Source organism: Perca fluviatilis, chromosome 12, assembly GCF_010015445.1.
Source record: "Perca fluviatilis chromosome 12, GENO_Pfluv_1.0, whole genome shotgun sequence".
Lineage (NCBI taxonomy): Eukaryota > Metazoa > Chordata > Actinopteri > Perciformes > Percidae > Perca > Perca fluviatilis.
Window position 1 is genome coordinate 31,681,939 of NC_053123.1, and position 25,495 is coordinate 31,707,433.

The 25,495-nt window shown below is 43.4% G+C and overlaps 1 protein-coding gene across 5 annotated transcripts in view; it reads left to right on the plus strand.

Annotated features, from left to right (window-relative positions):
• The window catches only part of pde1a (phosphodiesterase 1A, calmodulin-dependent), a 58,537-nt gene that overhangs the window by 24,420 nt on the left and 8,622 nt on the right, over positions 1–25,495 (plus strand). For all 5 annotated transcript variants that reach the window (XM_039818996.1, XM_039818998.1, XM_039819001.1 and 2 more), the window contains 8 exons: positions 492–518; positions 8,617–8,730; positions 8,837–9,019; positions 15,799–15,865; positions 20,845–20,961; positions 22,785–22,925; positions 23,145–23,245; positions 25,199–25,324. In XM_039818996.1, the coding sequence (XP_039674930.1) occupies positions 492–518; positions 8,617–8,730; positions 8,837–9,019; positions 15,799–15,865; positions 20,845–20,961; positions 22,785–22,925; positions 23,145–23,245; positions 25,199–25,324 (876 nt within the window). The remainder of the gene's footprint in view (positions 1–491; positions 519–8,616; positions 8,731–8,836; positions 9,020–15,798; positions 15,866–20,844; positions 20,962–22,784; positions 22,926–23,144; positions 23,246–25,198; positions 25,325–25,495) is intronic.

Consider the following 25,495-nt stretch of genomic DNA (forward strand, 5'->3'; position numbering starts at 1 on the left):
TTAACGAAGGTGACGAGAGGAAATGAAACAGAAATGTCCTTTGAGCATTGTTACGACTCCTCAAACGGAACATTAGGGTTAATAGAAGCGGACACTTTTGCGCCGCGAGGGGGAACATTAAAGTCTTCTCCGGCTGACTTAATGACACGACTCTTCCAGCATTTTAATTGGATGGAATGGACGATGAGAGAAGGTGATAGAAAGAGTCGTTTCATGCTATTGGAGACGCTCAGATGGCCATCGTTCCGTATATCGATTGTGTTTTAGGGAGGAAAAAGGTTATTTTGGGCTGGTGGGCATCACCACCCGACTGTGGCCGCCTGGACACACACACACACACACACACACACACACACACACACACACACACACACACACACACACACACACACACACACACACACACACACTTAAACACAGTCCATTTATGATGAGGACTGTTTGGTTCTGGTTCATTTGAGTGACTGTTCTGTTTCTGTCTTTGCTTACAGGCAGAAATACAAAAGTACATCGCAGAGGTAACACACACACACACACACACACACACACACACACACACAGGAGTAAGACACACACCCACACACACACCACACACACACACACACACACACACACACACACACACACACACACTGAAGAGGCTGTCTAAAGCTATTTTGTAAGGTGGAGGGTGGGGGTGTGGCCTTGACCAGCTTGCGGTCGTAGCTCATTTTCTCATGGGTGGGCCAAATTCTCTGGGTGGGCAAAGCAGAGAAAGGGGAGGTAACCTTTCCCCTTATGACATCATAAAGGAGAAGATTCCTGATTGGTCCATCTGAGCTTTCATTTTCTCAAAGGCAGAGCAGGATACCCAGGGCTCGGTTTACACCTATCACCATTTCTAGCCACTGGGGGACCATAGGCAGGCTGGGGGAACTCATATTAATAAGTCCCTCCAGAAAAACGCGATTATGCGATTGCATTATTCAACGCATAATCAGCCAAAGTCCGCACATTCATGCGGGGGCCGCATTCTTTCAAATATGCCGCACTTTCGCTGCATAAATTGCCGATTTCCGCAGAAAACATGCGGTGCTTGCATGATTTCATAATCCCCGCATTTTCGTCTTGGGTAAATCTTGGGTTTACTTCACACAAGAGCAGCCATTTTCCCCTGTTGCCATGGGAACGTTATGAAGTGACGTAATTACGCGACGTGAACATCATGGAAAAGCAGGGTGTTGGAGGTTTAATTTGACATGTACTTTGAGTCTCTTAAGTTGGTATCCGATAAGAAAGCTATCTTAATATCTGATGTCTACTCACATTTCTTTGTTTAAGTGCTCCTGCTGTTTATATTATTAACGATTTTTGAAAGTCTGTCTCTTTTGTATCTTTTATTTCCCTCTGTTTACTTATTGCAATGACTGAATATCTGTAAACTATTTGTGGAAATTAAGTTTAAAAAAAAGCAGGGTATTGGGGGAATCACTTTTTCTTCTCTTTTTCATCAAACTGCAGTTTTTGCAAGTTCCTGCAATTTCATCGCATAAAATTGCATACATTTCCCGCATATTCCATCGCATTTTTTAAGAAAACGTGCCGCTTAATCAAGGATTTTTGCCCGCAAGTGAAATGTTCATGCCACAGAACCTTTAAGGAGAAAACACACAAGACTTTCACTCAGGAAACGAGTGTCCGTGCCCTGGGAGTACTACTTAAAGGGACCATACGAATTGTTGTGCATAAGTTTGTGCTAAGATAAATTGGTCAGCCTGTCGCACAATCTTTTCAAACTCTGCATCTCTTCTGACTCCATGCATGTTTTAAATTATGAATGATATGATACCAGGAGCTTTGTTTCAGAGTTTTTACAGAACAGAATCTGACATATTTACACCAATATTACTACAGCTGCTACTCAGGATAATAAAAACAAGTGAAGCCAAGGGGTTTTGCTGATTTAAAAAAAAATAAATAAATAAATGCCTGAATGCCTGCATTGGTGAACTTTTATTTCTCCCTCGCTCCGTCTCCCCGTCTGACTCCAGCCGTAACCATGGCAACTGAAACAGCTCTCATCCCGCTTACAGGAAGGTGTTTTGGTCGCCATGACGACAGCACGATGCCTTCGGCCGCGGCGGAGACCTTATGTGTCCCCTGTCGTCAGTCTCCTCCGTTGTAAACATTTAAACCCTAACCCTCTCTCTATCCTGAGCAGGGGAACACGCGTCAGTCTCTACACCTATGTTGGGATAACACACACATATATATATATATATATATATAAGATGATGTAGTGCACACTGAAAAATAACTAAAACTCAACTAAAATGAAATTGAGAAGTCAGAGCTAAACTAAAATAAAAACGTAATAGAAATATTAAACTGAATGAATAGCTGTGGATGCAGGGAGGGGCCCATAGAAAATGCCTTTCTACAGAGCCCAGAATTTTGTGCTACGCCCCTGTTTCCAACTGAAATTATCGTTTTTTTTGTTTTTTTTCTGGCTGACAAACGACGCTGCCAGTATGAAGCGATGGATACGACAGGCGGCTCTGTGAGGCGCCACGTTTACCACGGGAGCCGGCTGATTGACAGGCGGCTGGGCGTCCGGCGTTCCATCTGGAGGAAAACAGATTTTCACGTTCTGGTTGTGTGCTGTGAACAGGACAGCAGCTGTGTGGGAGCCAAAGCGTGAAGATCGTGCTCCCTCCTGTCAGTTAGCAGGTGCACGGAGTCTGCAGGGAGGATTTCCGCAGACTGCTAATGCTCCTTTTTGAGCTGATGAAATCTGCACATAACAACGGAGGACCGAGCGGGGGATTTCAGCAGAGAACAACCCATTCTCACTCCTAACTCGTCAAATACTGGCGCTTAGTTCAGTGTCTCTCAGCGCCAGATACCGGCTGCGCCGCTGTAAGATGATGTAGTGTTAAAAGTGACAACGGTAGAGAGTGGTATGGAAGACCGAAATCTTTTTTAAATGAGGCAAATAACAGGACTTTCACCCATTAGAGCGGGGTCCGTGTACGGGCAACTGATTTCCATCTTGAAATTATAAAACGAAAATTGGGAAACGAGCTGTTTTTCGACACATAATAATAATAAATGTTATTTGTAGAGCACTTTTCATTGACAAATCAATCCCAAAGTGCTACAGGAGATTACAATCAGGGTAAAAACGGAAGCAAAGCAAAGAAATAAAGATGAACAATAAAACAAATAAAGATTTAAGCCGTACAATCCGTTAAGAAAATGCAAAAAAAGCTACAAAGTAGATATCAGATAATATAACTTTGTAGAAAGTAGGTTTCTAGATTAAAGAAAGAGACAACACAAATAAAAAAATACAAGATCGGCTCAAAGGAGAAGCGGCATCAGACAGTGCCAGCGTCCTCTCCCATCCAGCCTTTTGTAACCCCACCCACCATGTTTCCCTTAACCTTAACTGTCCCGTTCTTGTGCCGCATGTCAGTCAAGCGTACGTCCCGACCAAGCGCCTATAAATATGACCCCAAACAAGGGCTAGACGCGAATCCCGAGAGCATCAAACAGTGACGCCAAGAGTCCCGACCACGTCACTAAATGTGACGCTAAAGGAGACATTTTGCGTCGATAACGAACGCCAAAGGCGCCTGACCAATCGTCGCGTTTTGACGCGCTGGGAGTGAGAATGTGTTGCGGAGAACTTAGTCAGGAGGCGTTGGAATCACCAGAGGCCTCGCGATACTTCTGTCACGATACGATATAATTGCATTTTTTTAAACATATCGCAACATTCTGCAAATTATAAAACGGGTAGCTCAAATCAAGCATTCTGATTGGTTCATAGCTGTGAACGAGATTGCAGATACAAGCGGACAAAATAAGTTTTCTCCGTGGGGTGTCTGGGCTCAGATGGTGGTGAGGAGCTCAGGCAACCCGGGAGAGCTCGAAGTGGAGCAGCTGCTTCTTCACGTTGTTGATTTTGGTTCAACATCTGATCAGGATCCCCCTGGACGCGTCCCGTTAGAGGTTTTCTGGGCACGTCCAAATGGTAAGAGGACGCGGGGTCGACCCAGAAAAAGCAGGAGATATATAGGGTCCTATTTTAACGATCTAAGCGCCTGGCGCAGGTGCGTTTAGGGCGTGTCCAAATCCACTTTTGCTAGTTTGACGGTGGGAAAAAGGGTCCGTGCGCCGGGCGCCTGGTTCTAAAGGGTTGTACTTGGTGTCTTCATTAATTCATAGGTGTGTTTTGGGCGTAACATGCAATCAACCAATCAGAGATCATCTCCCATTCCCTTTAAAAGCCAGGCGCGTTTGGACCTTGGCGTATTGCTATTATGATGGAGGATTTGCACCATAATATTTTTATTTGTAATCTTCTGTGTGTGCGCTGCTGTGCGTCCCTGTGTGTGTAACAAGCATAGTGTGCGTTCGCTGTGCACGAGCCTAGGAGCATTTTACTAATGCTCTGTTAAAATAACAATGAAATGCTGCGTTACTGACTTTAGATAATTTTTTTGTTGGTCAATGGCACGATCACTTCCCGCTGCCTCAAGATAGCAATACGCCCAGAATGCACCTGAACACACCTCCCTGTAAGACCAGCACGCCCATGTGGGCACAGACAGGTGCAGGTGCATTTGTTATTTAAACGACGTGGGCGCTGGACGGGAAATTGACAACTGCGTCGGTCTTAAACTAGCAAAGACACTTGCGTCGGGCTTTGCGCCACGCTGCGCCGGGTGCAAGATAGGACCCTATATATATTATATATCTCGTCCGGCCTGGGAACACCTCAGGGTTCCCCAGGAAGAGCTGGAAAACATCGCTGGGGAGAGGGACGTCTGGATCACTTCTAACCTTTTGCCCCGTGACCCGGCTTCGGATAAGCCAATGAAAATGGACAAAACAGCACAGCTAACGTTGTGACCAGAAGGGACACAGACACAGACACATACAGCCACAGCCAGTTACTCAAAATCAAATATAATATGGTCCAATACCATTTTTTGCTTCCCAATACCGATTCCAATACCTGAACTTGCGTATCGGCCAATACCGAGTACCGTGTGTCATGTATTTTATTATGTTTTAACAGCTGTATACTACCCTCCCTGTGTGGATGTGATATTTCTATCTTTGTTCAGTCTGGCTCAGGTTAAACTCTTTGTAAAACATGAACAAACTAACAATAAATGATACAGAACTTTATTTTAATATCCAGTTTGACAGCGAGTCGTAGATTTTCTAATCTCCTAAATTAGGGCTAAATTACGTTGTATCGGATCGGTGCATAAACTCCAGTACTTGCCAATACCGATACTAGCATTTTAGGCAGGATTGGAGGCTTTTTCCGATACTGGTTTGGTATCGGAACAGCTCTAATAATAATATAATTTGAATACTTTCAGCCAGGAAACGCTTATTAGTTCCTCGGAAGTGTTTTAATCCAAATCACGATCTTTTTCCTAAACTTAAAGCCATACAAAACAGTTTTTCCTTGTATTTTTTAAAATCTGTGAGGTCCATATGTGGTGAATGTGAAAATGAACTGCTACCTCCTCTGTCAGCTCTAGCCACTGAAAAGAAATAAGCGGAGAAATCAGACCAATTACAAAAGCTGGTCAGTCTGACATCATGTTGCCTGAGCTCATTACTATTCATGAGCTTGCCCAGTTGGGCTGGGTAAAGGATGCTGACAGCCAGGCTCTCATTGGCTAGCTGTTAGCCAATCAGATTCAAACAGCTTAGCTTGTTGAATATTAATGAGAACTGGCAGAAATCGAGCTGAGTCTTCCTGCAGGCTTTCTATACCATGCTAGAATGGCTTGAAACAAGGTAACCAAGGCATTTTTTCCACAAAAAATGTTACAGAGTCCATGGTAGAACTTCAGACATCACCACAAAGTCATGAAATACGTGTGGCAGGGCACCTTTGACTAGTAGTTTTGGTGCCTAATTAACTGTTGTCGCCACTTTTTCGCGGCCAAACGCCACAGCTGTATCCCCTTCTAGCCACGCCCCTCAGTTCCAGATGCCATAGCTCGCTGCTGCACTCGCAGTTCGCATGATTTGTGGATTTGTGTGTCCTGTCAAATTTCAGCTAAAGGAGCTCAAACATAAAGAAAGCCTTTGAGTTTCCAGAAATAGTGTCTGCATAATTTCTTTTGTTCGCTGAGCTCTCAGCACTCTCAGCCCAAAACAGCAGCTCAGACACTAGTGTTACTTTCCATTTAAGTGGGCAGGTAAAAAATAGTTTTGGGTGGGCGAGTTCAGGGCTGTGATTGTCTGACTGAAATCTGGCAAGAGTGAGCTCAGACAGCTCAGCATGACATGACGGCTGTGAAGTTAAGATGAAGATAACAGAAATATTTCCCGCTGATCCACTTTCGGGAAATTAGGAGCTTGTTGAGACTGAAAACAGCATGAATTAAACAACTAATCTCATTTAATAAAAAGTGACTGATGACTGCTATTTTATCTGCAGACAATGCACTCTTAGCTGACCAATAACAAGCCGTCGTGTCAGTGCTGACCTTTGAGGAAATGGAGAGCCACAGAGCCGAAAAAAAGAAAAGAAAATCATCTAACGTTAAGTCATCATGTGTTGCTGGAGAGAAGCTGCTCCACAAAAAGAGGAACGGTCTGCAGTCCGGTGTGAGACAGGAGTCCAGAGTCGTATCTGGGCTGGCCTCTGTTCCAATATTTATTTCATTTATTTGTTTAATTAACAGGGACAAAGGACAGTCACTGACTGCCACAGATTTCTCAATAGCTACATTTCATCAGCGGTCCCTGGGCAGGCTTTCATTCAAGATGTTCTCATGAACCATTCGTGCATATCGCTAGTAACTAACCCTAACATTAACCTTAACCCTTACAATGTTGTACACGTTTTATATTGTGACACCAGGGCATTTATTTAATCTTTCCAGGAGAGAGGCCAGGGCAGGTGTGGCGGTGACCTTTTTTATTTAAAGTTTGATACTCCCGCTGACCGTCCTGTCAACATGACGTCATGACTTCGCGTAAACATACACGCCCACTTTCTCAAGCCAAGTGGCGTGTTCTCTGTACGCATTTTGAGCTATCCGCGTGTATGTCTACGCTGTATACAGCGGACGTAAACATACACGCCACTTGGCGTGTTATTGCGTAAACATACATGGCACTTTCTAAAGCCAAGTGGCGTGTTATCTGTACGCATTTTGAGAGGCGTATACAGCGGAGGGGTTGGGTTTAGGAAAAGAAGAACAGGGTTCAATTTCAATTCAATTCAATTTTATTTATAGTATCAAATCATAACAAGAGTTATCTCGAGACACTTTACAGATAGAGTAGGTCTAGACCACACTCTATAAATTCCAAAACCCCAACAATTACAGTAATTCCCCCAAGAGCAAGCATTAGCAGTGGCTATTGCGACAGTGGACAGGAAAAACTCCCTTTTAGGAAGAAACCTCGGCAGACCCAGACTCTTGGTAGGCGGTGTCTGACGGGGCCGGTTGGGGGTGTGATGAACAGTGGTGATAATAGTCATAATAATAATAAAGATAATGGAACAGTGACTTCAAAGGTAGTCGTGGAAGTTCATGTCATAGCAGGGCACATCGTGTCATACTGAGTAGTGCAGTCTCCTATACCGGATCCTGACTACTCTGTGCATAGGAACATCACAGCAGGGCGTTGCGGGATGTAGCGTGGCGCTGCAGAGCATGGGTGGATGCGGCAGGACGCAGCAGGATGCAGCAGGATGCGGCCGGGAATTGCAGAGGATCACAGAGCATAGCTCTGCGAAGAAGAAACATAAGGAGTAAACTCCCCAGAGCTAGATTAGTAACAAGCATTTCTGGGACAGGATGCATACAAAAGTAACAAGTAGAGGGTTGGGTTTAGGAAAAGAAGAACCGATTGGCCTTAGTAAAAGAAGAAAGCGACGGTTGAGTTTAGGAAACGTGGCACGCGGGACACGAAGGAAACGTGACACACGGCTAAGGAATATTTTTGCTGACTTATGTAGGGGCTTTATGTCGACAAAAATGCAACAAAAAGCATAAAAAAATGTCGGAAAATGCGACAAAAATGTCAAAAAAGGCGACAATTTAAATAAAAAGGTGACAAAAACTGAGCAAGCCATAACGAAGTCGGAAAAAAACCATAGAAAAATGACTACAGCGCTACAGCGATGTCAAAAAAGCGACGTGCAGTAATACAGTCAAAGATATTTGACTTTTTCAATGGAACAATAGCAAGTCAATAAAGTCTACATGTCTGGCCCTTGGTGTGATTCTCTTTTTCCAGGGGGGCCCTCAGTGACAATGAGGTTGACACCCCTGGTTTAAAACAATAGATACGCTACAACAATACAACAAATACACATAAAAACAAGAAAGACATATGCATAGATAAGTAAAATGACACAACCACTATTCCAGATCAGGACAACTGGCAGGTTGATGGCATGAGAAATACACAACACAAGTATCATACACAGTGGACACAGGTGAGAGTGCATAGACACACATTAGGACGCATCAACAACACATAAGCACACACAGAGACACTACTATAATCTGTATTTATTTGTGTTGTTTGCTTCTACTGTGTCAGTTGACCTGTCCTCCTTGTGTGCGTTTGTGTCATCAGGCTGAAGGGGGTCCTGGAGCAGATGGACCGGGGTGTGGTGGACCTGCAGGAACTCCGCAGGAACCTGGAGCTCGCTGCTGCCATGTTGGACAGCGTTTACACCGACGAGACCAAGTAGGACTGACTGACAGATGGACGAATGGGTGTGCAGCAAAAATAAATGCCCCGTCCCTGGTTGTCACCCCGCCTTGACTGTCGGGCGTCTCTTTCTGTCCTGTAGGCGTCTGTTGGACACCGAGGACGAGCTCAGCGACTTGCAGGCGGAGTCCGTGCCCAGCGAAGTACGCGACTGGCTGGCGTGCACCTTCACCAGGAAGATGGGCGTGGCCAAGCGGCGTCCTGAGGAGAAGCCGCGATTCAGGAGCATCGTCCATGCGGTGCAAGCCGGGATATTCGTTGAAAGGTTAGTCTCGCATCGCCGGCTCTATCTCCACAGCGCTGTGGAGTAAGGTCTGGCCACACCACAGATGCATTCTGGGATAGGAGGGGAAAAACAAAAACGCTCTGGGTTGTTTGAATTTCTTTAAACCAATCACAATTAGGGCTGCACAATATGAGGAAAGTATTTAATTGCGATTATTTTGACTACTATTGCTATTGCGATATGATTCAAAATATTGGAGGGAATGATCATTTTTGTATCATTATTGTAATTTATTATAGTGTGATTTTTGCAAGACTTTTATTTCCTGTAGTCTGTAGGATAGGATTTGTAGGCTGAGATGTCTCTGTAGCACCACAATACTTCATTCAGAATGGTTTGACACATACAGTATTTTGCCTTTAACAAATATTGCGCCCCCACCCTGTGATTTGGATATTGCACTTTCGATACAAATGCGATTATTGTGCAGCCCTAATCACAATCGTCTTTGGCGGCGCTAAGCTCTGGACGCAGCGACGTCTAAATAGTCTCAGGAAGGAACTTGTTTCGGTGGAACATTTGAACCTCGCAGAAGAAAACTCCACATCCAATATTACATGAAGTGAACTGTTGACACAATCCAGTAACGTGAACTATTTAAATTAGCTGATACATTGTTAAACCTCATTAGGTCTTACCAGTGTATCTCCGTGTGTACTTGGTTCACAGCAATCCCACCAATCGTTCCCAAAACGTCCCAGTTAGAGAGGAAACGCCCTAAACATATTCTTTGTAAATCTTTACAATCATTCCCCAAAAGAACCAAGCAGGCCTGCCTTGTTGCACGATCTAAACTTTCTTCAAAACTTGACATTTTCAGCGTGTAGCTTGTAAGCTCAAAGTTTATTGTTGTTTCCTGAAGAGAACAGAGTTTGAGAACAACGACACACACAGAGAGGAGAAGGAGATCCTGGAAATGTACAGAGGCTCGCAAAAGTATTCCTACCCCATTGAACTTTTCCACATTCTGTCACGTTACAACCACAAAATGTAAAGGCATTTCATTGGGTTTTTATGTGACCGACCGACACGAAGCGGCGCGTAAATTGTGAAGTGGAAGGAATATGAAACGTGGTTTTCAAATTCTTGTTTTTTTTTTTTTACAAATAAAAAACTGAAAAGTGCGGCGTGCAAAAGCATTCGGCCCCCTTTACTCCGATACCCCTAAATAACATCCAGTGCAACCAATTGCCTTCAGAAGTCACTTAATTAGTAAATAGAGTCCAGCGGTGTGTAATCTAATCTCAGTAGGACTACAGCTGTTCTGTGAAGTAGAGGATGGATACCTGACCCGAGCCCGACGAGACCCGACGAGACAGATATTTAGAAATGATGTTTTGGTCGGGCTCAGTCATATCAGTGTGATAAGGCATTGGACATTTTCAGTTTAAAAAAAGCTTATTATTTAGGTGCTGTGTTAACGTGCGCTTGTTGCCCCGTGTGCGCTGATGCGCTCATCTGTTGACATTCCCGAATGCCTTCCTTCAAACGTACACGTGTCATTAGTATGAGAACAAAAACGAGATATTAACAGTGTCGGGCTCGGACACAAATATCTTAAAGGAACACGCCAACTTATTGGGAATTTAGCTTATTCACCGTAACCCCCAGAGTAAGACAAGTCCATACATACCCTTCTCATCTCCATGCGTGCTGTAACGCTGTCTGATGGCTCCAGCATTAGCTTAGCCTAGCACAGATCCTGCAGGGTAACTGAGTTCTAATTCATCATATGCTCGAGTTCAGAAGTGACAACAATAACATGTTCTTTTCTTTTTTACATGTTGTGATTTGTAGAGTCATGGCAGCGTAAAAAAAAAAACGTAACATGAGACACAGCCGTCTTCTAACCGTAAACCAGGGAGGGACTATATTCTGGCGGAAGAATATAGTTATTTGGGCGGAGTGATATGCTCGCGCAGCAAGCCTGTCTGAGAATATAGTTCCCGGTTTGTTTACGGATAGAAGATGGCTGTGTCTCATGTTACGTTGTTTTTTGTTTGTGACTCTACAAATCACAACATGTAAATAGGAACATGTTGGGGTATTTTGTCACTTTTGTCAGCAATTGGGAGTAGTAGCTAGTTGAAACCAGTTACCTGCAGGATAAACTGGTCCGCAAAGCTATAAGATCCTTACTGCACCATGAAGGAAGGGTATGTATCGACTTGTCTAACTCTGGGGGTTACAGTGAATAAGTTAAATTCCCAATAAGTCGGCGTGTTCCTTTAATGCCTGTCGGGCTCGGGCCGGGATCGGGCAGAAAAATGCGTCCCGATCCGCACTCTACTGTGAAGGCCTCAGAGGTTTGTTAGAGGGAACATTAGTGAACAAACGGCATCATGAAGCCTCTGGGACCACACCAGACAGGTCGGGGATAAAGTTGTGGAGAAGTTTAAAGCAGGGTTAGGTTATAAAAAAACAATATCCCCAAGCTTTTGAACATCTCACGGAAGCGCTGTTCAGTCCATCACCCGAAAAATGGAAAGAGTGGCGAAGACGTGGCCGTCCACCTAAACTGACACCTGTGCTTCCGTTGATCCAGACTAGTAGGAAGGCAGAAAGAAGAAGACTTGGCCCCTGTCAAATAAATATGAAGTATTTTCAAATGTATGAAAATAATTAAAACTTATCTCAGTAGATTTGCAAACAAGCTACATCATAAACAATGATATCCAAGTTGTAAAGTCAAACTTCACCAAGTCAAGTCAGCTTTATTGTCAGATGTGCTACATACTGTACATGCATGACATATGGCAGAAATGAAATTTCAGTCCTCTCGGACCCACGGTGCAAAATGCAATAAAAAAATAGAAAAATAAATAGAAAAGACATAGAATAAACAATCAACAATTTAACAGGACATAAAAATAAACAATCACAATCACAATCAAGGCACTTGAGTATTTTCATGACGAAATAAAATAGGATAAATGAAAAGTATTTAAAATATTTTAACAGGTGAGGTGGGGCGATGTCGTGCAGTAAACAGGGGGAACTGAAAGTACAGAGTGTATGAGTGGTGTTGGGGGGGGAGGTGGGGGTGCAGTCCACGTGCCTTGTAGAGATTTAGGGAATGTGCGACTCGCGCAAAACAACGTATATCGGGGGCCTCCTACAGCTCCACAACATGATTTTTACATGAATCATTTTCCAAAATGCTTAATTAATGCCTGAAGTCTTGAGTGTTGAGCAGCCATGTTCGGTGTGAACAACATGCAGCTCACACATCGCCCCTCCACAGAGCTGAGCTAACAGCTCGTCTCCCAGGCGCCGGGTGATGCTTCTGCCTGGTGGGCGCTCAAATCTGTTGAATGGCCCGCCCCCACGCCCAGGAGAAACCGCTCTGTCAACGACCGTGGCCCACGGGACTCGCTGCCGTACGGATTTGGAACACATTGCTACGGTGGCCCTGAAGGAAAAAAACAAAGCAACATTTCAGAAAACACTAAACAGCAAAAGTAAAAAAATTAAATAAAAAAAAAGACAAGGTATGATTTCTGAAAAGTCGTATTTTGTGAAATGTTTTTTCTTCTTTTTGCTGTTTTTTTTTTCTTTCTAAAATCGTATTGTGTTTTGTGCTTCAGGGCCACCGTACGTTTCAGCACCACGGAACGTTAACCGGCACACACACTCGCACGCACACACACACACACACACACACACACACACACACACACACACACACACACACACACACACACAAGACACTGCCCGCACACAGACACGCACGCATACACACACTACGCACACACACACACTCGCAACACAGGCGCACGCGTACAACACACACACGCACACACACTCCGCATGCGCACACACACACGTGCACACACCGCGCACACACACACACACACACACACGCACGCACACACATACACACACACACACTTGCATGCACACACACACCACTCACTCACTCACACACACACACACACACACACACACACACACACACACACACACACACACACACACACACACACACGTTGATGTTTCGAGACCAGAGACACCCGATGACTCTGGGAAACATCCCTGATGATGTGAAACAGCTGGACTTGTAGTCCGTTATATTGTCGGCTAGTTTCCTTTAGAATCAAACATCTGATTTTATAAACTACATGTAACTAGTAACTAAAGTAACTAGTAACTAAAGCTGTAACAGACAAATGTAGCGGAGTAACTAAAGTAACTAGTAACTAAAGCTGGAACAGATGAATGTAGCGGAGTAACTAAAGTAACTAGTAACTAAAGCTGGAACAGATGAATGTAGCGGAGTAACTAAAGTAACTAGTAACTAAAGCTGGAACAGATGAATGTAGTGGAGTAACTAAAGTAACTAGTAACTAAAGCTGGAACAGATGAATGTAGCGGAGTAACTAGTAACTAAAGCTGGAACAGATGAATGTAGTGCAGTAACTAAAGTAACTAGTAACTAAAGCTGTAACAGATGAATGTAGTGCAGTAACTAAAGTAACTAGTAACTAAAGCTGGAACAGATGAATGTAGCGGAGTAACTAAAGTAACTAGTAACTAAAGCTGGAACAGATGAATGTAGCGGAGTAACTAAAGTAACTAGTAACTAAAGCTGGAACAGATGAATGTACGCGGTAACTAAAGTAACTAGTAACTAAAGCTGGAACAGATGAATGTAGCGGAGTAACTAAAGTAACTAGTAACTAAAGCCGGAACAGACGAATGTAGCGGAGTAACTAAAGTAACTAGTAACTAAAGCCGGAACAGACGAATCTAGCGGAGTAACTAAAGTAACTAGTAACTAAAGCCGGAACAGATGAATGTAGCGGAGTAACTAAAGTAACTAGTAACTAAAGCCGGAACAGATGATATAGAGGAGTAACTAAAGTAACTAGTAACTAAAGCTGGAACAGATGAATGTAGCGGAGGTAACTAAAGTAACTAGTAACTAAAGCTGTAACAGATGAATGTAGATAACTAAAGTAACTAGTAACTAAAGCTGTAACAGATGAATGTAGCGGAGTAACTAGTAACTAAAGCTGGAACAGATGAATGTAGTGCAGTAACTAAAGTAACTAGTAACTAAAGCTGGAACAGATGAATGTAGCGGAGTAACTAAAGTAACTAGTAACTAAAGCTGGAACAGATGAATGTAGCGGAGTAACTAAAGTAACTAGTAACTAAAGCTGGAACAGATGAATGTAGTGCAGTAACTAAAGTAACTAGTAACTAAAGCTGGAACAGATGAATGTAGCGGATTAACTAAAGTAACTAGTAACTAAAGCTGGAACAGACGAGTGTGTGAATAACTAAAGTAACTAGTAACTAAAGCTGGAACAGATGAATGTAGCGAGATTAACTAAAGTAACTAGTAACTAAAGCTGTAACAGATGAATGTAGCGAGTAACTAAAGTAACTAGTAACTAAAGCTGGAACAGATGAATGTGCGAAGTAACTAAAGTAACTAGTAACTAAAGCTGGAACAGATGAATGTGGCGAATAACTAAAGTAACTAGTAACTAAAGCTGTAACAGATGAATGTGGCGGAGTAACTAAAGTAACTAGTAACTAAAGCTGGAACAGATGAATGTAGCGGAGTAACTAAAGTAACTAGTAACTAAAGCTGGAACAGATGAATGTAGCGGAGTAACTAAAGTAACTAGTAACTAAAGCTGTAACAGATGAATGTAGCGGAGTAAAAAGTCCAATATTTCTCTCTGAAATGTAGCAGAGTAGAAGCAGAACGTGGCATGAAAAGAAAAGACTCAAGATTTGAGTTGTACAGTAAGTACAGTGCTTGAGTAAATGTACTTAGTTACATATGTAACTAAGTACATTTACTCAAGCACTGTATTCCACCGCTGATTATATTAATAACAAAGAAGTCCAGTCAGAGCGTCTCACGCTAAACAGGGACACTTTGAAATGTTCACACAGAGTTATTTTGGTCTTCAGCGGCAGTCTGGAGCACCTGAAGAAGGAAATAGAGAAGCAATCAGCAACTTCTTCCAAGTAACCATCAGGAAGCGTCCGGCGTGGCGTGCCCCGCGGATGTGATTATGCGCTGGAACATGAGGTGTAATGATGTTAGCGAGCCTGCAGATCGTATGGAGAAACTATATCATTAGACTCGCCGTGACACAACCAGTATCGGCTCATCTGCTGCCGCTTAATGACGCATGAAATCAAAAAAGATCTGCTGCGCTCGCTGTGTGTGTGTGTGTGTTTGTGTGTGTGTGTTTGGAACACGGTTACCATGACGACGGGCAATCCATCGTGGTCACAAACTGTGGAGGAGGGCGGCTGGAGGTCTGCGCGAGGAGAGTGTTTATATCTGCATTCAAACTGTCTGTATCCAAGGGTGAGATTTGATATATTTCTATCTTTCTGTGTGTGTGTGTGTGTGTGTGTGTGTGTGTATGTGCGTATGTGCGTGCTGCGTCTGTGTGTGTGTGTGTGTGTGAATCGTGTGCGTGCATGCGTGTGCACTATTGTGCGTTATCGTGTCTGTGTGTGTATGTGCGTATGTGTGTGTGTCGCGTCGTGTGCATCTGTCTGTGTGTACGCTGCGTGTCTGTGTGTGCGCGTGCATGTGGTATTGTGTGTGTATGTGTGTACTTGCGTGCATGTGTGTGTGTCTGTGTGTGTGCATAGCGATGCATGTGTGTGTGTCGCTTTTATGTGTGTCGCGTGTGCATTGTCGCGGGAATGCATGCAAGTGTGCGCGCGTAAATGCGTGTGTGTGTGTGTGTGTGTGTGTGTGTGTGTGTGTGTGATATCAGGATGTACAGACGGACGTCCAACATGGCTGGTCTGACCTACCCTCCCACGGCGTTGACAGCTCTGAAGGTATAAACTGTTTTATTACTGCAGTCCCATCTGCAGGAAGCTGCATCATTTTATTATTTATTTATTCATTTATTTATTTATTCAGTTAGTTTCTTCTCTGACAGACAGTTTGGCAGTATTGTTTTTCTCCAGACACTTGAATGGAAAGGACAATAAAAAATATAAGGTGAAAGAAGAATGAAAGAAGACTGTGAAAAGTTAAGAAAGGCGTGAGGAGGTAGGCAAGGAAAGTAAGAAATAGGAAATGAAGGGTGGGAATGAAAGGGAAGAGAAGGTAGGGAAGTGGTAGCGAGGGAAAAAATAAAAAAACGAATAATGATGTATGGAAGGAAAGTGAGGAGGTAGATAAAGAAATGTAGGAAAAAAATAAGAAGGCACAAGAGGAGAGAAAGCTGGAAAGGGAAAATAAAGCAGAGAAGAAAAAGAGAATGAAAGGAAGAGGTGGAAAGGGAAAGGAGGAGGTAGGGAAGGAAAATGATGGAAGGGAAGGAAAGTAGGGGAGGAGATAAGATGATAAGGAGAGGTAGGAAAGGAACATAGGAGGCAAAGAAGGAAAGTAGGAGTTATAGAGGAAATGTGAGGAGGTAGGGGAAGAAATCTTGGAAAGAAATAAGAAATCAGAAGAGGAAAGAAAGCTGGAAAGGGAAATAAAGCAGAGAAGAAACAGAGTAGGTAGAGGATGAAAGGAAGAGGTGAAAGTGAAGGAAAGTAGCAGACCAATTAAGGAAAAAGGCAAGGACACTATGACGTATTGGGGGAAAGAATGAGATTCACGGTAGGCGGTGACAGATAAAGGAACATAGGTTGTAAAGAAGGAAAGTAGGAGTTATGGAAGGAAAATGAGAGGTAGAGAAGGTAAGGAGCAAGAAAAGAGGCGATAGAAGCAAGACAGAGACAAAAAGGAGGAGGAAGGAAAGAAGGAGATAGAGATGACAGCAGGATGGAGGGAAGGAAGTGAGAGGGCAGAGGGGGAAATGAAGAGGTGGAGGAAAGGAGGATCAATGGGAAGAAAAGGGGAGGTAGAAGAGGAAAAGTCAGAGACCAAAAGGAGGAGGAAGGGAAAGAGGAAGTACAATTGAAAAGGAGATGGAAGAGGAAAGAAGGAGTGAAAGGAAAAGAAGAGGTAGGGAAGTAAAGTAGGTTAGGAGGTGGTAAGGAGGGAGGGAAGAATAACGAGGGAGGGATAAGGCAAGAAAAGGGGAGATAGGAGGACAGTAAAAACAGAGATAAAAAGTAGGAGGTAGAAGAGAAAAGGTGGAAGAATCGAAGGAACGAAGGAGATGACAGGAGGACAGAATGAAGAAAAGTGGAGGTGGAGTAGAAAAGGAGGAGGAATGGAAGTAAAGTGGGAAGTAGGGACAGGAAAACATAGACACAAAGGAGGAGGTAGAAGAAGAATGGGTGACCAAAAGGAGAAGGAAATAAGGAGATAGAGATGGCAGGAGCAATGGGATGAAAAGAGGAGGAAAGAAGGAAGAAGTATATAAAGGAGGAGGTAGGGAAAGAAAGACGTTAGACAAGGACAGGGAAAGGTGGAATGGAAAAGGACGAGATGGAAAAGGAAAGGATTAGTGAAAGGAAAAGAAGAGGGAAGTAGGGAAGGAGATGGTAGGGAGGGGACATAGGGGGTAGGGAAGGTAAGGAGGGGGTAACGCACAAAAAAGGAGAGAAGAGAGACAAAAAAAAGAAGGAATCAAAGGTAATGTTGGAGACCAAAAGAAGGAGGAAAGGAAGGAAAGAAGGAGATAGAGATGAAAGGAGGACAGATGGAGAGGAGAAGAGAGGAAAATGAAAAAGCAAAGTAGGAAAGGTGGTGTGTGTGTGTGTGTGTGTGTGTGTGTGTGTGTGTGTGTGTGTGTGTGTGTGTGTGTGTGTGTAATGGATGATATGTTTCCCCCCTCAGGGCTTCCTGTACAAACTCAGAAACAATTTAAATTAAATTATTCTGCAGCCGTTTGTGATTTATGCTTCTATAATGATGTAAAACACAAGCGGAAACAGTAAGAATAGAACTTTTGGAAGACAAGAAATCATAATTTTATACTTGAAATGTAATTATGACCTAATGAATAATTATATACATCAATTTAATTGGGTATCCTGTTTGACCTCCTCCCAATGTGTGCATCAACATTATAATCACACTGCCCTCTACTGGCAGAAACCTTACATTACATTACACTGCATTACATTACACTGCATTACATTACACTGCATTACATTACATTACATTACACTGCATTACATTACATTACACTGCATTACATTACATTACATTACACTGCATTACATTACATTACACTGCATTACATTACATTACATTACACTGCATTACATTACATTACACTGCATTACATTACATTACATTACACTGCATTACATTACATTACACTGCATTACATTACATTACACTGCATTACATTACATTACATTACACTGCATTACACTACATTACACTGCATTACATTACATTACACTGAGGCCTGCGCACACAGCCTGCTGTAGCTCTACGGCCCCAGATGTTGTTCCATGTCCATCCTGAATGCTGTATCTGTCCCAGATGTTGTTCCATGTCCGTCCTGAATGCTGTATCTGTCCCAGATGTTGTTCCATGTCCGTCCTGAATGCTGTATCTGTCCCAGATGTTGTTCCATGTCCGTCCTGAATGCTGTATCTGTCCCAGATGTTGTTCCATGTCCGTCCTCAATGCTGTATCTGTCCCAGATGTTGTTCCATGTCCATCCTGAATGCTGTATCTGTCCCAGATGTTGTTCCATGTCAATCCTTAAAGCTGCATCTGTCCCAGATGTTCTTCCATGTCCGTCCTGAATGCTGTATCTGTCCCAGATGTTGTTCCATGTCCGTCCTGAATGCTGTATCTGTCCCAGATGTTGTTCCATGTCCGTCCTGAATGCTGTATCTGTCCCAGATGTTGTTCCATGTCCGTCCTGAATGCTGTATCTGTCCCAGATGTTGTTCCATGTCCGTCCTCAATGCTGTATCTTCTCTGTATCTGTCCCAGATGTTGTTCCATGTCAATCCTTAAAGCTGTATCTGTCCCAGATGTTGTTCCATGTCCGTCCTAAATGCTGCATCTGTCCCAGATGTTGTTCCATGTCCATCCTTAAAGCTGTATCTGTCCCAGATGTTGTTCCATGTCCATCCTGAATGCTGTATCTGTCCCAGATGTTGTTCCATGTCCATCCTGAATGCTGCATCTGTCCCAGATGTTGTTCCATGTCCGTCCTGAATGCTGCATCTGTCCCAGATGTTGTTCCATGTCCGTCCTGAATGCTGCATCTGTCCCAGATGTTGTTCCATGTCCGTCCTGAATGCTGTATCTGTCCCAGATGTTGTTCCATGTCCGTCCTGAATGCTGTATCTGTCCCAGATGTTGTTCCATGTCCGTCCTGAATGCTGTATCTGTCCCAGATGTTGTTCCATGTCCGTCCTGAATGCTGTATCTGTCCCAGATGTTGTTCCATGTCCGTCCTCAATGCTGTATCTGTATCTGTTGTCCCAGATGTTGTTCCATGTCAATCCTTAAAGCTGTATCTGTCCCAGATGTTGTTCCATGTCCGTCCTGAATGCTGTATCTGTCTCAAATGTTGTTCCATGTCCGTCCTGAATGCTGTATCTGTCCCAGATGTTGTTCCATGTCCGTCCTAAATGCTGCATCTGTCCCAGATGTTGTTCCATGTCCATCCTTAAAGCTGTATCTGTCCCAGATGTTGTTCCATGTCCGTCCTGAATGCTGCATCTGTCCCAGATGTTGTTCCATGTCCGTCCTGAATGCTGTATCTGTCCCAGATGTTGTTCCATGTCCGTCCTGAATGCTGTATCTGTCCCAGATGTTGTTCCATGTCCGTCCTCAATGCTGTATCTGTCCCAGATGTTGTTCCATGTCCATCCTGAATGCTGTATCTGTCCCAGATGTTGTTCCATGTCAATCCTTAAAGCTGTATCTGTCCCAGATGTTGTTCCATGTCAATCCTTAAAGCTGTATCTGTCCCAGATGTTGTTCCATGTCCGTCCTCAATGCTGCATCTGTCCCAGATGTTGTTCCATGTCCGTCCTGAATGCTGTATCTGTCCCAGATGTTGTTCCATGTCCGTCCTGAATGCTGTATCTGTCCCAGATGTTGTTCCATGTCCGTCCTGAATGCTGTATCTGTCCCAGATGTTGTTCCATGTCCATCCTGAATGCTGTATCTGTCCCAGATGTTGTTCCATGTCCGTCCTGAATGCTGTATCTGTCCCAGATGTTGTTCCATGTCCATCCTCAATGCTGTATCTTCTCTGTATCTGTCCCAGATGTTGTTCCATGTCAATCCTTAAAGCTGTATCTGTCCCAGATGTTGTTCCATGTCCGTCCTGAATGCTGCATCTGTCCCAGATGTTCTTCCATGTCCGTCCTGAATGCTGCATCTGTCCCAGATGTTGTTCCATGTCTGTCCTGAATGCTGTATCTGTCCCAGATGTTGTTCCATGTCTGTCCTGAATGCTGTATCTGTCCCAGATGTTGTTCAATGTCCGTCCTGAATGCTGTATCTGTCCCAGATGTTGTTCCATGTCCGCCCTGAATGCTGTATCTGTCCCAGATGTTGTTCCATGTCCGTCCTGAATGCTGTATCTGTCCCAGATGTTGTTCCATGTCCGTCCTATATGCTGTATCTGTCCCAGATGTTGTTCCATGTCCGTCCTGAATGCCGTATCTGTCCCAGATGTTGTTCCATGTCCATCCTGAATGCTGTATCTTCTCTGTATCTGTCCCAGATGTTGTTCCATGTCCGTCCTGAATGCCGTATCTGTCCCAGATGTTGTTCCATGTCCGTCCTGAATGCTGTATCTGTCCCAGATGTTGTTCCATGTCCGTCCTGAATGCTGTATCTGTCCCAGATGTTGTTCCATGTCCATCCTGAATGCTGTATCTGTCCCAGATGTTATATTTCCTGAATCTGTCTGCTTGTTTTTTTCCAGAAAGTGGATCACTGGTCGTTTGATGTTTTCTCCTTCCACGAGGCCACCGGCGACCACGCCCTCAAGTTCCTGGTCTACGACCTGCTGACCCGCTATGACCTCATCAACAGGTTCAGGGTACACACAGCTTCATATGTTAACCGTCAGGGTGGGCAGATCTCTTTACGAGAAGGTTCAGGGGGGCAAATTCATCTTTTTTTATGACCCTGAAGATGCCAAAACATGCAATGACTTAATCAAATAAGAAGCTACAGCCACAGCCCCTTCTCACGCATGGGTTCCTATGATATCCTATGAAATTAGGCGGCCGATGGCCGGTCACGGGACACTTAAGTTCAGCAATCTTCACAGTTAAAGTTAGCCGACAAAATGTGACTCACTGGAGGGGGTGGAGGGGGGCACATTATAACCCGTGGGTGTGGGGTGTCCTCCGCCAGAACATTTTGTGTTAAACACTTAATTTCCTGCATGCCTTTTCTCCACAAATGACATATTTATTTTTATTTATTTTCTACGTCCCTGTTGTGTTCTTTAACCCCCCACCCCCCTTCCCAATGTAGCACCAGTAGACTTTATATTTGGTAACACTTTACTTGAAGGTATCGACATAATCGTGACACGACACGGTCATAACTATGACATGACACTGTCATGAACGTGTCATGAACGTTATAAACAAGTCATTTTTCACGTTTATGACTTCTATTCTGTCATTAAGGGTCATTCGGTTTTTGTCATGACAAGTTATATATATATATATATATATATATATATATATATATATATATATAATGTCATCCTGGTTAATGTCAAGTTGTCATAATCAAGACAACCCAAACAATGTCAACTTGTTGTGACGAAAACCGAATGACGCTTAATGACAGAAGTCATAAACATTTATGACTTGTTTACGACAGTGTCATGTCACGATTATGTCGATACCTTCAAGTAAAGTGTTTTATATTTCACGGTTACTGTTTTCCGTCAGATCAATTATAGATCTCGGCATTTCTGAGCGCACTTGAAGGCAGCTTCATTTCCCGGAGAAAGGGAGGAAACGCTGCGAGGTTAGGATGGTTACGGTTCCCTCAGGATCACAAGATCAATATCCCTAAGATAAGATGTTGTTATACTGCAGCACGAGGTAACATCTCTTAACAGATTTCCATAACACACAACTATTACCACCAAGCAATGTCCTGATCCACCTCCTCAAAGCTTGACTCAAAGTCAAAGTAGCTTTATTGTCATTATATTGAGGGGTCAGACAACAACATAATGACATTTGGGTGGCCGTTCCCTGAGGCATAAAAAACAGCAGACAGTTTAAAAAAGACAATTACAACAATTAAAGACATCAAATCACTAAGAACACAAGCAATAAAGTGCAATGTAATGTGCAAACACAGCTCGCAGCAGCAATACTGTGAGAAAACAAAGTGATCTCAGCGGGCGCCGGGCCGCTGGCTCCGTGCGCGGCCCCATCTCGTTTGAAAGCCCCATCTTGCATCTTTACTTGGTGAAGTTAAAAAGAACTGGTCTGATTACAAGTCACAGTTTCACTTAGTTCTCAGTTCAGGGTGCAGGAGGTGGAGGTGATAACATGTCATGACAGCCGCGATGTCTTTGGTCCTGGAGGACCGAGGGAGTCAGCCCTATGTTTCTAAGATTGTTTTTGCAAATTAGGCCCTAGGTTAGGGTTCCAGTCCATCTGTAGTCCATTGCTACTGGATAATAGGTTGCGCGTAATTGGCTACCAAATTGGGAGAAAGGGGGATACAATCTGATACAGATTTATGAAAAAGGAAATGTGGGAACATAGGGCCTGATTTTGGAGAAAGAAATCTTAGAAATGTGGGAACATAGGGCTGTGGGAACATAGACACGCTCCCCAGTGTAGTACTCATAGTGTCTGTACTACCTGTACTACCTGTGTTCAGATCCCGGTGCAGGCTCTGGTGCCGTTTGTTGAAGCCCTGGAGAACGGCTACAGCAAACACAGGAACCCCTACCACAACCTGATCCACGCCGCCGACGTCACTCAGACCGCCCACTTCCTGATGCTGCACACAGGACTCATGGTAGCACACACACACACACACACACACGCACATGCACGCACGCCCATGCACAGTTACATCACCTTGTCGTAAGCGGTCTCTTTGGACAGTTCAAAATATGGAAATACTTCCACAATGTGACAGATACTTGGCTAACAGTGTGTGTGTGTGTGTGTGTGTGTGTGTGTGTGTGTGTGTGTGTGTGTGTGTGTGTGTGTGTGTGCGTGTGTGTGTGTGCAGCACTGGCTCAGCGAGCTGGAGATTCTTGCCATGGTTTTTGCTGCAGCCATTCACGACTTTGAGCACACAGGAACCACCAACAACTTCCACATCCACACCAGGTAACGTGCACGCTAATCGACTCAGGTTACTCCATATCGTAACGTCGCTATCGGGCCGAAACCTTGTATCTCCACAATTCATCTTTTTTTTTTTTTCTTCTTCTCATTAATCAATGCCATTGGTCACCATTACTGTCTATAATCTGAGGGTTTTATAAATATTTAAACAATGATGAGGCGATTTTGTCTGACTTTGTCTGACAAAAATAGCTCAATAAAATGTTTTTCAAATGAGCTTTTTTTCCATCTCTTCAATAACAACGAATTTGGACGTGCAAGGTTTTCACCCCACAGCGACGATAAGGAACTGATCAAAGTCTAATTATTATTATTATTATTATTATTATGTTCTGTATGTTCAAAAATATGAAATAATTAAAAGTTGATCTAAATAAAATAAAAAGGAGCACAAGGCAACATTAAAGAACGGCTTGTGTATTGCTAAAGCCACAGGGTCAAAATTAAATGATTTATTAAAGGTCCCATGACATGGTGCTCTTTGGATGCTTTTATATAGACCTTAGTGGTCCCCTAATACTGTATCTGAAGTCTCTTTTATATAGACCTTAGTGGTCCCCTAATACTGTATCTGAGGTCTCTTTTATATAGGCCTTAGTGGTCCCCTAATACTGTATCTGAAGTCTCTTTTATATAGACCTTAGTGGTCCCCTAATACTGTATCTGAAGTCTCTTTTATATAGGCCTTAGTGGTCCCCTAATACTGTATCTGAAGTCTCTTTTATATAGACCTTAGTGGACCCTTATTGCTGTATCTGAAGTCTCTTTTATTTAGACCTTAGTGGTCCCCTAATACTGTATCTGAAGTCTCTTTTATATAGGCCTTAGTGGTCCCCTAATACTGTATCTGAAGTCTCTTTATATAGACCTTAGTGGTCCCCTAATACTGTATCTGAAGTCTCTTTTATATAGGCCTTAGTGGTCCCCTTCTATTTACTGTATCTGAAGTCTCTTTTATATAGGCCTTAGTGGTCCCCTAATACTGTATCTGAAGTCTCTTTTATATAGACCTTAGTGGTCCCCTAATACTGCTAGTATGAGGCTCTTTTATATAGACCTTAGTGGTCCCCTAATACTGTATCTGAAGTCTCTTTTATATAGACCTTAGTGGTCCCCTAATACTGTATCTGAAGTCTCTTTTATATAGACCTTAGTGGTCCCCTAATACTGTATCTGAAGTCTCTTTATATAGACCTTAGTGGTCCCCTAATACTGTATCTGAAGTCTCTTTTATATAGGCCTTAGTGGTCCCCTAATACTGTATCTGAAGTCTCTTTTATATAGACCTTAGTGGTCCCCTAATACTGTATCTGAAGTCTCTTTTATATAGACCTTAGTGGTCCCCTAATACTGTATCAGAAGTCTCTTTTATATAGACCTTGTGGTCCCCTAATACTGTATCTGAAGTCTCTTTTATATAGGCCTTAGTGGTCCCCTAATACTGTATCTGAAGTCTCTTTTATATAGGCCTTAGGTGGTCCTAATACTGTATCTGAAGTCTCTTTTATATAGACCTTAGTGGTCCCCTAATACTGTATCTGAAGTGTCTTTTATATAGACCTTAGTGGTCCCCTAATACTGTATCTGAAGTCTCTTTTATATAGACCTTAGTGGTCCCCTAATACTGTATCTGAAGTCTCTTTTATATAGACCTTAGTGGTCCCCTAATACTGTATCTGAAGTCTCTTTTATATAGACCTTAGTGGTCCCCTAATACTGTATCTGAAGTCTCTTTTATATAGACCTTAGTGGTCCCCTAATACTGTATCTGAAGTCTCTTTTATATAGACCTTAGTGGTCCCCTAATACTGTATCTGAAGTCTCTTTCATATAGACCTTAGTGGTCCCTAATATTGTATCTGAAGTCTCTTTTATATCGTGTGTGTGTCTCTGTGTGTGTGTGTGTGTGTGTGTGTGTGTGTGTGTGTGTGTCAGGTCGGAGGTGACCATTCTGTACAACGACCGGTCGGTGCTGGAGAACCATCACGTCAGCGCCGCCTACCGGCTGATGGCCGAGGATGATATGAACATATTTGTCAACCTGAACAAGGACGACTGGAGGTACACGGTACACACACACACACACACACACACACACACACACACACACTTACACACCCGTCTCACGCCGTTCCTTGAATTTGCCCAATGATTTCAGCGTCGGCTCTTACGTACAGAAGTTCCTGAATCTCGCTGAAGTCTCTCCAGTTTTCGTTAGCTCCCAATAAGTGA